Raw genomic sequence first — 15,600 nt, forward strand, 5'->3', positions numbered from 1 at the left:
ACTTCCAAGGTTGAAGGACGTCAGTTATATGGGTAACTTAAGAACATAGGGCTGTTCTCCTTGAAGAAGAGGAGGTTGAGAAGAGATTTGATAGAGAAATTATTGGCGGTGGCGGGTGGGGGCGGGGGCAGCAGCCTCGACAGAGTATAGGGAGGAACAAGCAAGCTCTCAGACCAGCTGAGATTTTCCACCATTTTCTGCGTTTGCTGTAGGCAAAAACTGTTTCCATTGGTGGAAAGATCTAGAACAAACGGACACATTTTAAAAGACTGACAAAGGAAGTAACTGCAACATAAGGAAAAAAAACTTATTTTGTGCAGAGTGGTTAGGATCTGGAATACACAAAGCATATTCAATTTCAAAAGAGAATGTGATCATTTTAAGAGGAAAAATGCAAAACCACAGAGATTAGGAAAGGGGCTAGACGAGTTCTTGTAGAATCGACCCCGGCTCGACAAGCCTATGGACGTGCTTTGTTCTAACCATTCAAACGGTTTCTATGGATGTTTTATAAATCAATCATCGCAACACTAAATTAATTATTTCGAAAGACGATTTAACAAGCTCATACAGGAAATACGCCATTCATTTAAATTGGAGTTGGACGATGTTCCGGCGGACATCAACAAGTTATTCCTCCAGAACAGCCACCAGGGACATTTGCACCACCGTCAGTCACATTGAGGAACCGTGTTTGATACACGGAGTAAGAGGCCTTTTCCCCTCACTCTCTAGAGACGCTGGTCTTCAAAAAAAAGTGCACCACTTCATCAATGAAACAGCTAAATCTAATAAGCCAGCAACGCGATTCAGTGAAGAATGAACAGGCAGCAGTAAAAACACACTGTTTAAACCCAGTTACAACCTCTATCTGACACTCTCACAGGAATTGCCTCCCACTCTTTATCACTCTGGGCGGAGCACGGCGGCCGTGGTCCGTGATTAGGTAGGTTGCCCTGGTAATGACATGGGAACGCAGCGCGCCGCCTCTAGCGGGGAGGGGCGGCCATCTTGGGCGCTGCGTGTGGCGCCCGGTGCAGGAGAAGGAGCCGATTGTTGGCGGAAACACCCGAAGCTGTTCGTCCGACTTGTCCAAATCAAAATGGCGCGGAGGTTCGAGCTGGTCGTTGTGGTGCGGATCGGTTAATTTGCATTCAGATTTTTTTCCCTCTCTTACCCTCCCTTCCCCCTCCCTCGGCGCCTTTTCAAAACAACGAACGATCACACAACAAACAATTGAAGTTAATAAGACGCGGTAGGGCAGATAAATGGTTAAATTAGCGAAAGATGTGCGAAAACTGTGCAGAGCTGCTGGACGTGTTAAATGCAAGTAAGTGGTAAAATTACGTCCTTGTTGCTGCATGGGCCTGTCGGTATTTGTGTGGAAAATAATAATCTGCAGTAGTGCATAGCCATTGGTTCCGGCCCGTGGGTCTTCAGCCTTCGTGCAGGCCTAGACACTGTCTTAAAAGTGCTCCGGTCATTCAAGGCATTTTGTATTAAAAATGTTACTTTCGCTATTTGCCATTACTTACACGTGAAATTGAAGTTCTGCAGTATTTAATGTTCATTTCAAGTTTACTGCAGTATTATTTAAATACATTTAGTTTATGTCTTGCAGTTTTTGTGGCCTAATAAGTCAGGCTGATATTTTTACATCAACAAATGATGGTTACTATTATGGTTGGTGGTTAAAATATTGCCTTGAGTTGAATAATGTCGTATGTATACGCAATTTTTTTATTGATAGTAAGTGTGTAAATGAGATGCATGCGTTGCTTTCCCAATTCTAGTGATTTGCAACTAAACTGTATTGTGGGAGAAGATGCACATTTTATCATGAAGTTGCTTTGATTTCACTTTGATTAAAGGTTAGCAGCTGAGGAAGGTAGTTTACTCAATTATTTAACATAAGATTAGTTTATTGATGTCATGATTTGATTTTATAAATAATCTTTTTGCACACTTAAAGTGAGGCTAATTAGTTTAAAAACGTTGGTCTTAATGAATAAACACACCTTGAATCATTTTCAAATTGTCAATATCGTCCCCAAATATTCCAAGGTTGTCCAAGTACGTTTTGAAAAGTGGTGTAAGATACACCAATAAATTTATTTGGTGTTAGTACATATATGCAACATTCATTTTGGTTAGAGAAATTGTGATGTAAATTTTGGCATTCTTGTAGGAAACTGAGTTTTCATCAGTTAAAAGTTTGCTAGCGTTAATTCTTTTATTTTTGTGTGCATTTTATGATTTAAGCATGTATAGAGATTTTCTTAGATAACATGGAATTTGAGACAATTCAATTATTTGAAAACCACATTTTTGTAGAAATCATTGACTCTAAGATTGAAATAAGCTCCTGTATACTAGAAATTATTAGCAGATTTTATCCAAAAGGCTTTGTTCTTGAGCAAATTATGATAGGTTTACTCACCTAAGAATTGTCTTGGTTGGCGCATATAAAAATCATTTGGTTCAGTTACTGTCTATCTCACTAGAATTAATTAACACGTGTGCAAAATGCATTGACAGCTGATCTTCATTGTCTTTAAGAGAAGATCTATTATTGATTATATCTGAAATTCCAGCTGCCTGTTTTTTCATGTCAGGCCTTTAATTTCTTTACCATCTGAACAGACAAGGTTAGTAAGCCATTCTATGTGATATTGTGGACTGATATGATCTAGTGGTTATTGGCTGTGTTTTCAAATTGTATTCTATTGTACTGCCTAAGAAATCTGGACTCTACATTGTGTGTATGTGTTATTACAACAACACATACTGGAGAAATATAGTAGAAAATTAACAATCAATGGGACAAGTTAGCTGAAAGCAGACTCACTAGTGGTTGAAGACTCAAGGATGAGGTGTCATAGATACAAGATTAAATGTAAGACATTGCACAAAGGGTAGAGGAAACTTCCACAGAATTGTGAGGCAATATGATTTGCTTCCAGGCTTGATGATTGAGACAGAAACTGTCAATACCAAAACAAGAATGAATAGATGAATGAGGAAAAAGGGCAGGTTAATGATAGAATGATTTGCTCACTTAGAGGGTAAATGCCAAACTGAACTAGCTGGGTCAAGTGGTCTACTTTCTATTGTAATTTTGGTATACTGTACTTGTTCAACTTCATACAAGATTGAATTCAAAAGCTGCCTTGTAACATAGGATTCATCCTCGTGGTTGAATATGCCAGTACATGCATGCGCTGCTGAAGAGGGACACAAGTGATGTCCATTATGCCCTATTTTATCATTGACTGATTCTGCACAGTATGAATTGGTCAAATGGTTGAGTAAATTAATATAGCAAGCTCTTATTGAGTTTGCCATGTACGCAATGAAATCATTTCTTCAATTTTGAAGACTATACATAAACAAGGCTATCCATATGTAGATCATGTGCTCTTTGGACATTCCAGGCTTATGATGAACATGTTGCTAAAGCAAGCCATCAATATTTGCGCCACACCACTATATCATGACAATATACATGCATCACTATCTGAATTAGCAACTTTTGCAATGAGGTGCACTTTAAATCACACCCTGTAGCCTCAATTTTATGGATCCAAATAATATTTTTGTTGGCTTACAAAAGAAACAGTTTTGATGGAATGAACTGTAATCTCCTATGCATATTTCTGATAATAAATGATATATTCAGAATCTTTAAATCTGAAGTTTTGTGGAAGGATTGTTTACGCACAATTCACTCTATTCCATGCTCTAATTGATGTTTGAGATGGAACATCTAATGTGCTCTCCTTCCTCAATGAGAAATCTGCTAATGGATTGTCCACTACTCTCTACCGCAAGCCTAACTTTTCCAGTCAATGTAAACATTGGAATTTGTATAACTCCATGTGCTATAACATTGATGTCATCAGCAGTTGTGTGAATAGGACCCTAACCACTCACTTACATTGCAAGCTTGATGTGTGTACACAGAACACATCAAAGCTATTGTACTGGCCAGTGGTTATCCTGAACACATCACTGTTTGCTGTGTATCATGCAACCCCACAAATTGGCCAAAGACTGCCACTTTCAGACGTGCAAAGTGTCCCAATCTATTTCATAATACTGTAGAAGGGCAAAGTATCTCAAAATTAAACAGTTTAAGCAAGCCATTTTACCTACTGCTGCTATACAAGTGATATTTTCCTCTGACAGGATAATGCTGTCAATCCAAAAATATATTCTGCCTAGCGTACAATTGAGCAACATTGTGTAAGAATTATGGTGCTGGTGTGATATGGGCATGTAGGCTGTACATCCCACTGATTGGCTGATTGAATCAAGTAGCATGTTACTTCATTTGTTCATAATAAACAGAGGGCAGACTATTCTCAACCAGATCATTCCTGTAAAAACAAAATATTGTTTGATGTGACTATGTGATCAGGCAGCACTTGCTGAACAATCCTGAGTGTGCTAATGTTACACTAACAATTTAAGATAATCAGCCAAGCTCATAATGTGATAAAAGCAAAATACTGGGAATCTGAAACAAAAACAGAAAATGCTGGACTCAGCAGGTCTGACAGCATTTGTGGAGAAAGAATAGAGCCAATGTGTAAGTCTAAATGACCCTTTGAAGGATCATGTAGACTCAACATTGGCTATATTCTTTCCTCACAATGCTGTCTGAAGCTCATAATGTGGCTCTTTTGCACTTGCAATGATGTAGATTCATATATGGTTCCATTCTGTGCAAACAACTGGAATATGTTCAAAACTTGTGTGGTTTTTGAATTAGACAACAGCTTGAGGAGCCTATGGCATCCTGCTGCATTCTTTATGGTAGTTCTTCTAATGACCCAACAAGTAAACAAACTCATTAACTTAGGGACAAATTAAGAGGGGCAGCCCCCCTTGCGTTCTTTATGGTACACCTCAGCCATTTATAATTGGCTTGTCATCCAATCAGCACTGTTAATTGTTGTGATTGAAACCTCGTATTCTTGTATTTGTCCTGATGAATGCAAGACTTCAACGTGTTTCTTTCTTTCAGCTGTATTAAATACAGTATATTTTAAATTGTTAAACTTGTCTACAGTATATTTTAAATTGTTAAACTTGTCTACACTGTACAAAATGCTACAGTGCCTTACTTGAAAACATTACAGCTGTTAAGGGAATACAGAGATTGTGTGTATATAGTGTTGAATTCATTGATAATTGCTACATTATATTCATTAGTGACTTGTACACTGTCCAGCAGCAATCATGCTTTTAAGCACAACTTAAGTTAGATGTGATGGCAAAATCAGTCATTCACTGTAGTGGTTGCCTTTCTTTTGGATCTAGCTGAGTCATCCTTTTAGTGGTTAACACTGAATGTATTTCCTTTGCAATTTGAAGAGCTAGGCCTCAGTTTGGCTGTATGACTATCATTCACTTTTTTCAAGTGATAACACTAGATATTTCAGTGAACAACAGTTAAATTATTTTCATTTTTCTGTTCTATAAAAGTAACCATCTGTTTTTGAAAGGGATTAACAATTATGGGTTTATTTGTCACTGTCATTGGGATCCTTTTGGTAAGTTTGCAGGACTTTCATAATTTTAGAGAACGTTGTTCCATTCTGTATAGAATTAAGCTATGTGAATTTCTTTCTCTTGGGGAGAATCTAGGTTACTTTATTCCTTGATTATGCATAGGATTCATGTTTCTCTAATTGGTGTCTGCTACCTTGCCTAGAAATAACCAACTGCTGGTGTTGACAATCCAGGAGGACAATTATCAGTCCAACCTAAGCTTTGATAATGGAAGCATTTCAACTTTCCTGAAATTGTGCCCAACAAAGGATATGCATGCAGAAACTTTGATTTTGAGTTGTAATTCTTGTTATGTATTTTGTAATATTCATGTTTAGTAAACTTAGTAGTAATCGCTTGTAGGGTGCAAGTTGCTCAGATGGGTTGGTTTTAAAATAATTTTCTTTCTAATTTTGTGAAAATGGAAGAAAAAAGGGGAAATAACAATTTACAAAATACTATGCACCTTGAATTCCAGTTCCCTAACAGAGCAGAAAGGATGCTCAACTGCTAGTTGAATCTTAGTACCTGGTGCAGGTGTCAACTATTCTTTTTTCCCTGTTGCTATGTAAACATTATAGTCTCTTAGACTCACTGGATCTATGCTTGATGTAACTTGACTCCAATAGTTTTTGTTTCAAGACCAGTTCAGATAATTTGGTATATTGCTGCCATTAAGATGATAGGGTAACCATTATGAATAAAATTGTTTTCCTGCTGAAGTGTTCAAAACCCAAATAGGGTACAGTTATCTTAGCTGTAACAAATCCTTGTTGAGAGTATATGATGTTAATGAGATGGGTATACAATTCTGTAAGTAGATTCAGCTGAGATTTGTGACATAACACACTAAATGAATGTATATCGGTATGACAGACAGTTCAGGTTTCAAAAAAGAAGTTTGCTTGTTTGAGAAAAGGTGAAATGAGTTTGCATGGCTTACCAAAATGATGCTGTTATCCTCCAAGCTAAACATGCCCAAACTTCCCTTTATTATGAGCTGCATAAGTGTAATTTTGGGGTCTTGAATACATAAAGGTTCTATATCTCAGTTGCTGATGCAAACAATATATTCTGATTAGAATTTCTCTATTTAATGAAGAAATAGTGCTAAAACCAGCCCTTTCCTATCCTAATTAATTTAAATGGGACAGGCCCATAAAGTACGAAAAATAAGATATTTGTTTTCTAGATTTAAAGGGATCTATTATTGGGGCTTAAGTTGCTTGACAATTGGTGTTACACCGTCCTGCATGTAAGAAGATAGTGGGTTGTACACTTATTTTAGACTGGAATGCAGCACATAATTGGGGGAACGCTACTGTCTTGTTCTGTGGAGATGCTGTCTAAGTGGATGTGAGACATCATAAAACTTATTCAGATTTGATGCATATTTTCATTGATGCTCTTTTTTTTAAAAATAATGCATAAAATGACAATCCTGCTTCTGTTATTTGTAAAGTACAGAATGCACATTTTCACTAGTTTACTTTTTTTGATCATTGGCTGTTTAATTGCTTTCTGTCTCAGAAGCAGTACCGCTGAGTAAAATGCCTGCTTGTTTTGATAGTACTTGTTTCTGAGTCAGAGTTGTGCATTGTAGTCTGACAGTTTGAGGTAATACTAAGGCATTTTCAGAAAGTGTTCTCTGAATAAGATGTTAAATTGAGACCTTTTCTGTTCTGATGGATATAAGATGATTCTGTGACAGTATTTGAATAGTAGGACAGTCTTGCCAACAATTATTTCTCGATCAGTATCACCAAAACAATTAAATTGACCATTTTATTTCATTCCAGTTTAAGACCTTGCTATGTGTTGTGATTGGGTGGATGAATGTTCAGCAAGGAGACCATTTGTTCATCGTCTAGGTTGGTGTCTTGTGTAACAAAATTTATTTATTAGTCACAAATAGGTTTACATTAACACTACAATGAAGTTACTGTGAAAATCCCATAGGTGCCAGAGTGTGGCGACTGTTTGGGTACACTGAGGGAGAATTTAGCATGGCCAATTCACCTAGCCAACATGTTTGGACTGTGGAAGAAAACAGGAGAGGATACAGGAAACCACGCATACACGGGGAGAACATGCAGACTTCACACAGACCCAAGCTGGGAATTGAACCTGGGTCCCTGGCCGTGTGAGACAGAGTGCTAATCACTGTGCCACCGTGTCATGCTGTTAAACCAATTCTTCATTTACAGATTTAATTATAAACATTACATTTGAAATTTATGTTGGAGGATTATTGCAGCTGTAGAGATTTCATCCTCTCCTGTTCAAATGTTAAGATTGCTTGATAACACAGACTTCTACGTTTGGATGTGTTTAGTGTTATAGATTCTTGATATTAGCTTTGTGTCTGAGTTTGTTGTGTTCTATGGGTCAACTGGCTATAGGGTACTGCCTCTGGTATGTAAAATCCTCTGTGAGACACACAACTGATGCAGTAAAGCTGAGCTCTGATTAACTTGCTTTTGATAACAATTATGTGGTACCTTGCAAGAACATGGGTGTTTGGGATTTTGTTGCGATGCTTGATGTTGCCGTTGGATCTTAAGCAGCAAAGCCGGAATGCCTGGAGTTGTTTTTGTGATGCCAATAGTTTGTCTGTGCATCACAGCCTTTAGAGAAATGTTTTGAGAAACATCACCTGATGGATTTTGATCTTTGTTTTGAGACAAACTGTACTCTTCCCGAAGCCTGTTGGTGAGCTGGTGTTGGGCAATTTTTATCATGTAACGTGGTGTTGTTAGAGAATACTGTGAAACCATTGTTGATTGTTGGAAAAAACCATCTGGTTCACTAATGTTCTTTGGGAAAGGAAATCTGCCATCTTTACCTGGTCTGCCCTACGTGTGACTCCAGAGCCACAGCGATGTGGTTGACTCTCAATTCCCTCCAAGGGTGATTAGGGATGGACAATAAATGCTGGCCAACCAGCTGTGCCCATGTCCCATAAATAAATAAATACACTTGATAGCAGAATAATTTTGAGTTTATACTCAGGCAAGATTTTGTAAGGCTGGAGCATTTTGAGGCTTTGACAAAGTGGTCAATAAGCAGCTCTTGGAGTGCGTGCTGTGAGAGCACAGTCATTGACAAATGAGCCCACTTAGTAGATTGCCATCTGCCCTTAACCCGAATGAGTATTCCTACGTGGAGCTTTTTGAGTATTTAGAAGAGCATCGCAAAAAGAACCACAATGTTGCTTGGTGCCATTGGTAACTGGAAAGGCATCTGATGTGTCAGCACAGTGTCATGAAATGAATGGATGATTGAGCTCAGCCATAATTTGTACAGTACCTTCTATAGACCTTCACTGCTTATTGTGTTGAAGGCCTTGGTCAGGTCAGCAGATATTGTATAGACGCCCTGGTTTTGTTCCTGGCATTTGTTTTGAACTTGGCATGCCCCAAAGATCGCGCAGACTGTTCCTCATCCAGCCTCAAAGCAAAGGATACACCAAGCCAATGAAGTAAGTGACAGCCTTCTTGAGGATAACCCTTGCTAATAATTTTCCTGTTTTGGAGAGATGTGAAATACCATAATGATTGTCACAGATGGATTTGCATCCCTTCTGTTTGTAAAAGTGAGTTATGGAAGCATCCTTGTAATCTTAGGGCACAGTGTCTTGGATCCAGATTAGGCAGGAGAGACTTGAATTTCCTAACCAAATGAATTCCTTTGTACTTAAGTATCACGGTGAAATGCCATCACCACCTGGAGATGTATTCAATGACCCAAAAATGCAGGAAACATTCAACAGGTCAGGCTGCAACTGTGGAGAGAAACAGTTAGTGTTCTGTGAAACCATTCATTACTGTTCTGATGAAAGCTCATCAAGATATTGTCTGACCTGCATATTTCCAGCATCTGCAGTATTTTGCTTTTGTATTTACCTACTTCATGGCCTTAGTGACTTTGGCTTGAAAGTGAAGTAGAAGTGATTCAGTGATGCTGTTGTACAGTGTGGATTGTTACAATGCTTTGCCTGATGCGAGAGAATTTCAGACCTGTTTGTTAGGAGCTGATTGCTGTCTGCTGAGAGGATGGGTGTCATACTGTTGGTTTCGGGGCCATTGGCAGATAAACCTTCATGGAGTGTATTCGGTCATGCTCAAAAGCAGCTTTAGCCCTGTATATGGCCTTGTTCTTATCACTTAATTTGGATTGCTGCATGTGTTTTGCTTGATGGTATCTAGCTTTTCTTTTTGTCAGGAATGTAGGATCTGTGAGCATTGTACACACCAAGTAGCTTGGTTATATCTTAGTCGTTCTTGGTTAGTTCTGTTTGAGGCTGTGTACCTCTGATGGCATACAATGAGTAATGTCCATTAATTTCTTACAAGGATCTTCAACGTTGTTTGGTGGTACAGAACTTGATATTGCTGAAAAAGGAGACTTGTTTGTTTGTTTGGTAAAAGCTTTTTACCTTGCGCTCATCAGGACATAAGAATACAATGTAAGGGAAATCAACTTATTTATACTTTATGAGAAAGGGGTGCTGATTGTTTAGTAGAGGCACTGCCATGGAGAATACTGGTGACTAACAGTTAACCGATCAACATTTGAAATTTAAACCAGCTGTTCGACTCTGGTTGATGCAATCCCCTCAGGAATGAACCATTTATTTTGTTTAACTGAAACAGGTACAATATGTTTACATGTTCTTTCTGGCTTCAAAAAGCAGTGTCCTATCTATTAACATATGTATCTTCTAGTACATGCAAATGCACCACACTGCGAGCCTGACTGACAATCTTAAATTGGTTGTCAGTTTATTTCTCGGCACAATAAGGATTATTTAGCAAAAGTGTCCAATCATGTAATTGCATTAAGCATCGAACACTGTTTAGAGTTTTACAAGCACCGGCTAGTTGGGTTTGGCTTGTACCTTGTCTGTTGCAAATAACAGAATATGTTGTTTGGGATGCAAGGCCTATATAACTAGCATCACACTGGCGCTGAAATTGATATACCACATTATTCATTTGTGTGACAGGCAGACTGTTCTTTTAGCTTAACAGCAGCAGCCTTTCAGTGGTGCTATCCTATTGCTGCTACACATAGCGAAGGGGATTGAATATAAAAGTAGGGAGGTCTTGCTGCAGCTGTATAGGGCATTGGTGAGGCCGCAGCTGGAGTACTGTGCAGTTTTGGGCGCCGCACCTGCGCAAAGATATTTTGGCCTTGGAGGGAGTGCAGAGGAGGTTTACTAGGCTGATACCGGAGTTAAGGGGGTTGAGCTATGAGGAGAGGCTGAATAAACTAGGCTTGTACTCGTTGGAGTTTAGAATAATGAGGGGAGATCTCATTGAGACGTATAAGATGATGAATGGGATGGATAGGATAGAGGTGGAGAGACTCTTCCCGCTCAAAAAAGACAGTAGGACTAGGGGGCACAGCCTCAAGATAAAGGGGGGGCGTTTTAGAACGGAGTTGAGGAGGACCTTCTTCACTCAAAGGGTGGTGAATCTCTGGAATTCTCTACCTGTTGAAGTGGTGGAGGCTGCCTCGCTAAATATTTTCAAGAAGCGGGTTGATGGGTTTTTGATAAGAGAGGGGATTAAGGGTTATGGGGAGAGGGCCGGAAAGTGGAACTGAGCCACGACAGATCAGCCATGATCTTATTGAATGGTGGGGCAGGCTCAAAGGGCCAGATGGCCTACTCCTGCTCCTATTTCTTATGTTCTTATACACAGTAGTAGTGTTAAACGGCTAGCTTCATTCACATAATTTGCAGTAGACTGGGCACTTTTCAGGGCTGAAAGTGACAACTTTGGGCCCATTCATGCCAGGAGGTTTTCCTACCACAAGCCTACACTTTATTGGTCAGTTAAATTCCATATGCTATATGATTGACCTTTTGGTAACCGTGTGCATGTGCTCTCCTGGATAGTGCATGCTATGGCCAGCATGCAACAACTCCCGTGATAGTCTACATCCCAGGTGAGATTCCTGCAAATTGTAAGTTGTGATATAGATGGCTGCATCTAAATCAGACCAGCTGCAAAACTTTGCCAAGCAGATGAGACAAAAGAACTATGCCATCTATATGCACACCAAGAACAAGAAACTTAAGAAACTCAGCATCACCACCAGCAGCAACCAAGCCTCCCCGGTACCACAGTAGAAAACAGTACCACTGCAGGGAAGTCCATTGTCAACTTGTCGGTCTACACACTTCAACCAGAGGAAATTGACTTTCTCAGCTGAGGGCTCAATTTCTGCCCCAGCACCAAAATAGACCCCATCAGTCTCGCAGCAGACACAGAGGAATTCATCAAGCGAATGAGGCTGCGGGACTTCTTCCATAAACCCCAAGAGGCCAACAGTGAACACAATGAGACAGCCAATGAACCAGAACAGCCAATGGAGAGATCCACAGTGCAGCAACCGAAGCAGGAAGAGTCAAATTGGACTCCGGAAGGCCACTGCCCTCAACTTGACATGTATACCCAAGCCATCAGGAGGTGCGTCAACACCAGATTCACAAGACAGCCCCGAACATCACCCAAGCACAACGCAACGCCATCTGTGCTCTCGAGACAACCGCAACATTGTCATCAAACCAGCAGGCAAAGGAAGGGCCATTGTCGAACTGAACAGAACAGATTGCTGAAAAGAAGTGTACTGACAACTGAACTACAAGGAACACTACAGACAATTACCTACAGATCTGACCAAAGAAAACACCCAGCAACTCAAAAGACTGATCAAGACCTTTCATCCAGACCTTCAGAGCAACCCCTGTGCTCTCATTCCCATGTACTCCCTGCGCTGGAGATCTCTACTGCCTCCCAAAGATACTCAAGGCAAACACACCTGGCCGTCCCATCGAATTGGGCAATGGGACCCTGTGCGAGAACCTCTCCGGCTACGTCGAGGGCATCCTGAAAACCATTGTACAAAGAACCCCCAGCTTTTGTTGTGACACTACAGACTTCCTACAGAAACCCAGCACACGTGGTGCTGAGTGCCGCTCCTCATCACAATGGATGTCTCGTCACTCTATATCAGCGTACCTCACGACAATGGCATTGCTGCAACTGCCTCAGTACTCAATGCTGACAGCTGCCAGTCTCCACATGCAATTTTACAATGTATCTGCTTCATCCTGAACAATAATATCTTCACCTTCAACAACCAGTTCTTCATCCAGACGCACAAAACAGCCATGGGGACCAAATTCGAACCTCCATAGGCCAACATCATCTTCATGCACAGGTTTGAACAAGACCTTCAGCCAGTGCTGTATACTAGATACATCAATGGCATTTTCTTCCTTTGGACTCCATGGTGAACAATCACTGAAACAACTGTATGACGACATTAAGTTCCATCAGATTCACCATCAGTTGTGTTCTTGGACACATGCATCTCCAAGGACAGTCACCTGAGCACTTCACTGTACCGCAAGCCAACAGACAACCTCATGATGCTCCACTTCTCCAGCTTCCACCCTAAACATGTTAAAGAAGCCATCGCTTACGGACAAGCTCTCCGTATACACGGGATCTGCTTAGATGAGGAGGATCGCAACAGACACCTCCAGACGCTGAAAGTTGCCCTCATGAGAACAGGATACGGTGCTCGACTCGTCGATTTGACAGTTCTGACGCGCCACAGCAAAAAACCACATTGATCTCCTCAAGATAAACATGGGACACAACAGACAAAGAACCCTCTGTTGTTCAGTACTTCCCCGGAGCAGAGAAGCTATGACAACTCTGGAGCCTTCAACATGTCATTGAAGATGAACATCTTGCCAAGGCCATCGCACACCCCCACTTCTTGCCTTCAAACAACTGCACAACCTCAGACCATTGTGTCTGCAGCAAACTACCCAGTCGTCAGAAGAAGTGATCACGACACCACACAACCCTGCCACAGCAACCTCTACAAGACATGCCGGATCATTGACATGGATGCCATCATCTCACGTGAGAACACCATCCACCAGGTACATGGTACACACACTTGTAACTTGGCCAGCATTGTTTACCTGATATGCTGCAGGAAAGGATGTCTCGAGGCATGGTACATTGGGGAGACCATGCAGACGCTACGATGACGGATGAATGAACACAGCTGGACAATCATCAGGCAAGAGTTCTCTTCCTGTTGGGGAATGCTTCAGCAGTCACAGGCATTCAAAGAACAAAACAAAGAACAAAAACAGGCCCTTCGGCTCAACGAGCCCTTGCCGCCATCTTAACACCACCAGTCCCCCCCTCCACCCATGACTCTTGTCTAATGTTTTATGGCCATCCACATTGAGGGAAACTAATTTAGGGACAATTTATTACTTCCAATCAGCCTAACAGCACATCTTTGGGGTGTGGGAGGAAACCGGAGCATCTGGAGAAAACCCACGCAAGCACGGGGAGAATGCGCAAACTCCCACAGACACTGGCCCAAATCCATGTGTCTGCCCAGCAATCAGTGATAGTGATAGTCACTGAGCTGTCGTCTTGCCCAGTATCTGGTCCAGTTTAGGCGCACACGAACGACATGAAGCACTCGAACAACCAAGAGCAGCCCAAGTACGACCCATCGCGTGTATGCCCCTTGTTGGACACAAGGCGGACCAACTTAAAACCTGTGAATGAAAAGAGGAAAAAAAAACATTTGTACCATATCCATTTGCCTTGCCGGGGACGCCCCAATGCTAATGACCCTTATATAAAACAATCTCCTATATCCACCCATCTCCAACCCAGTCATGTGCCTGTCTAAGTTACTCTTAAATGACTGTAGCGTGTTTGCCTCCACTACCTTACTTGGCAGAGCATTCCATACCCCCACTACCCTCTGTGTGGAAAACCTCCCTCTAATATCTGTGTTATACCTCTCCCCCCTCACCTTTAAGCCTATGGCCCCTTGTCCTATGTGTTCCTATCATAGGAAATAGCTTACCTCTGTTTACTCTATCTATACCCTTCATAATCTTATATACCTCTATTAGATTCGGCGTCTGATCTTCAGGTAAGCATTCTCTGAGACGGCCTTCACGACACACAGCACAGAGTCGCTGAGCATAGACTGATAGCCAAGCTCCGCACACGTGAGGACAGCCACAACTGGGATCTTGGGATCATGTCACACTATCTGTAACCCCCATGACTTGCCTGGGCTTGCAAAATCTCACCTAACTGTCCTGGCTGGAGACAATACACATCTCTTTAACTTGTGCTTAACCCTCTCTCCACTCACATTGTCAGTATCTTTATCTTTAAGACTTGATTACCTGTAAAGACTTGCATTCCAATCATTATTTTGTAAATTGAATTTGTGTCTTTATATGCCCTGTTTGTGAACAGAACTGTCACTTATCTTTGGTACCAGTAAACCTGTTGGACTTTAACCTGGTGTTGTGAGACTTCTTACAGTGCATCTACCTGCCTGGCATTCTGATGATAGTAGTTCTATGCCAATGGTTCCTGACCCTTTTAAATCATTTCATAATATAAAACATATTGAAGCACACTTCCTATTTTCTCCAACTGATGTGCCCTCTAGCAAAAATCTTTTCATATATACAGCCTTCTAAAAACCCATCAATCTACCAATTAATGCAGTTTTCATTGATTTAAAAGGTTTACAACAAAGCCTTTTCACCAGTTGCATGTCAAATACAATATTGTAATTAAAAATATTCACTATATTAATGTGTTTCCCATTATAATTTCGGTATTTTTAAGTCTGCACTTCTCAATATGAAAGTTCTTTAAAAGACTGAAATACTGTGAGCAGCATCTTATTGACAATGTTAGTGTGACACTCCGTAAGCAAAGTCTTTTGATCTGGACGGGGTGATTCGCAGGTTTTGTTTCATTGACAGATGCTCTCTCAATTTTTTTTATATATAAGCCAATACTGAGAATGCCAATGCTCACAGATGGGTTGTAGAAAACTGAAGAGTAATGCTATAGCATGATCTGAACTGGATGAATGTTCTTGTCTTGCAACCAAAATATGTCCAGAGGTATCTCTGCAAACTTTGCTTTCGATGTATGATTCAACCTGAGCTCAGCA

The 15,600-nt window shown here is 40.7% G+C and overlaps 1 protein-coding gene across 4 annotated transcripts in view; it reads left to right on the plus strand.

Moving 5' to 3' along the window:
- Positions 1 to 1,109: 1,109 nt before the first annotated feature.
- usp34 (ubiquitin specific peptidase 34) overlaps positions 1,110 to 15,600 on the plus strand; it is a 290,233-nt gene continuing 275,742 nt past the window's right edge. For all 4 annotated transcript variants that reach the window (XM_080200367.1, XM_080200368.1, XM_080200369.1 and 1 more), the window contains exon 1: positions 1,110 to 1,330. In XM_080200367.1, coding sequence (XP_080056493.1) covers positions 1,288 to 1,330 — 43 coding nt within the window. In that variant the 5' untranslated portion in view covers positions 1,110 to 1,287. The remainder of the gene's footprint in view (positions 1,331 to 15,600) is intronic.

Source organism: Carcharhinus amblyrhynchos, chromosome 12 (genome assembly GCF_965287045.1).
Source record: "Carcharhinus amblyrhynchos chromosome 12, sCarAmb.v2.hapA, whole genome shotgun sequence".
NCBI lineage: Eukaryota > Metazoa > Chordata > Chondrichthyes > Carcharhiniformes > Carcharhinidae > Carcharhinus > Carcharhinus amblyrhynchos.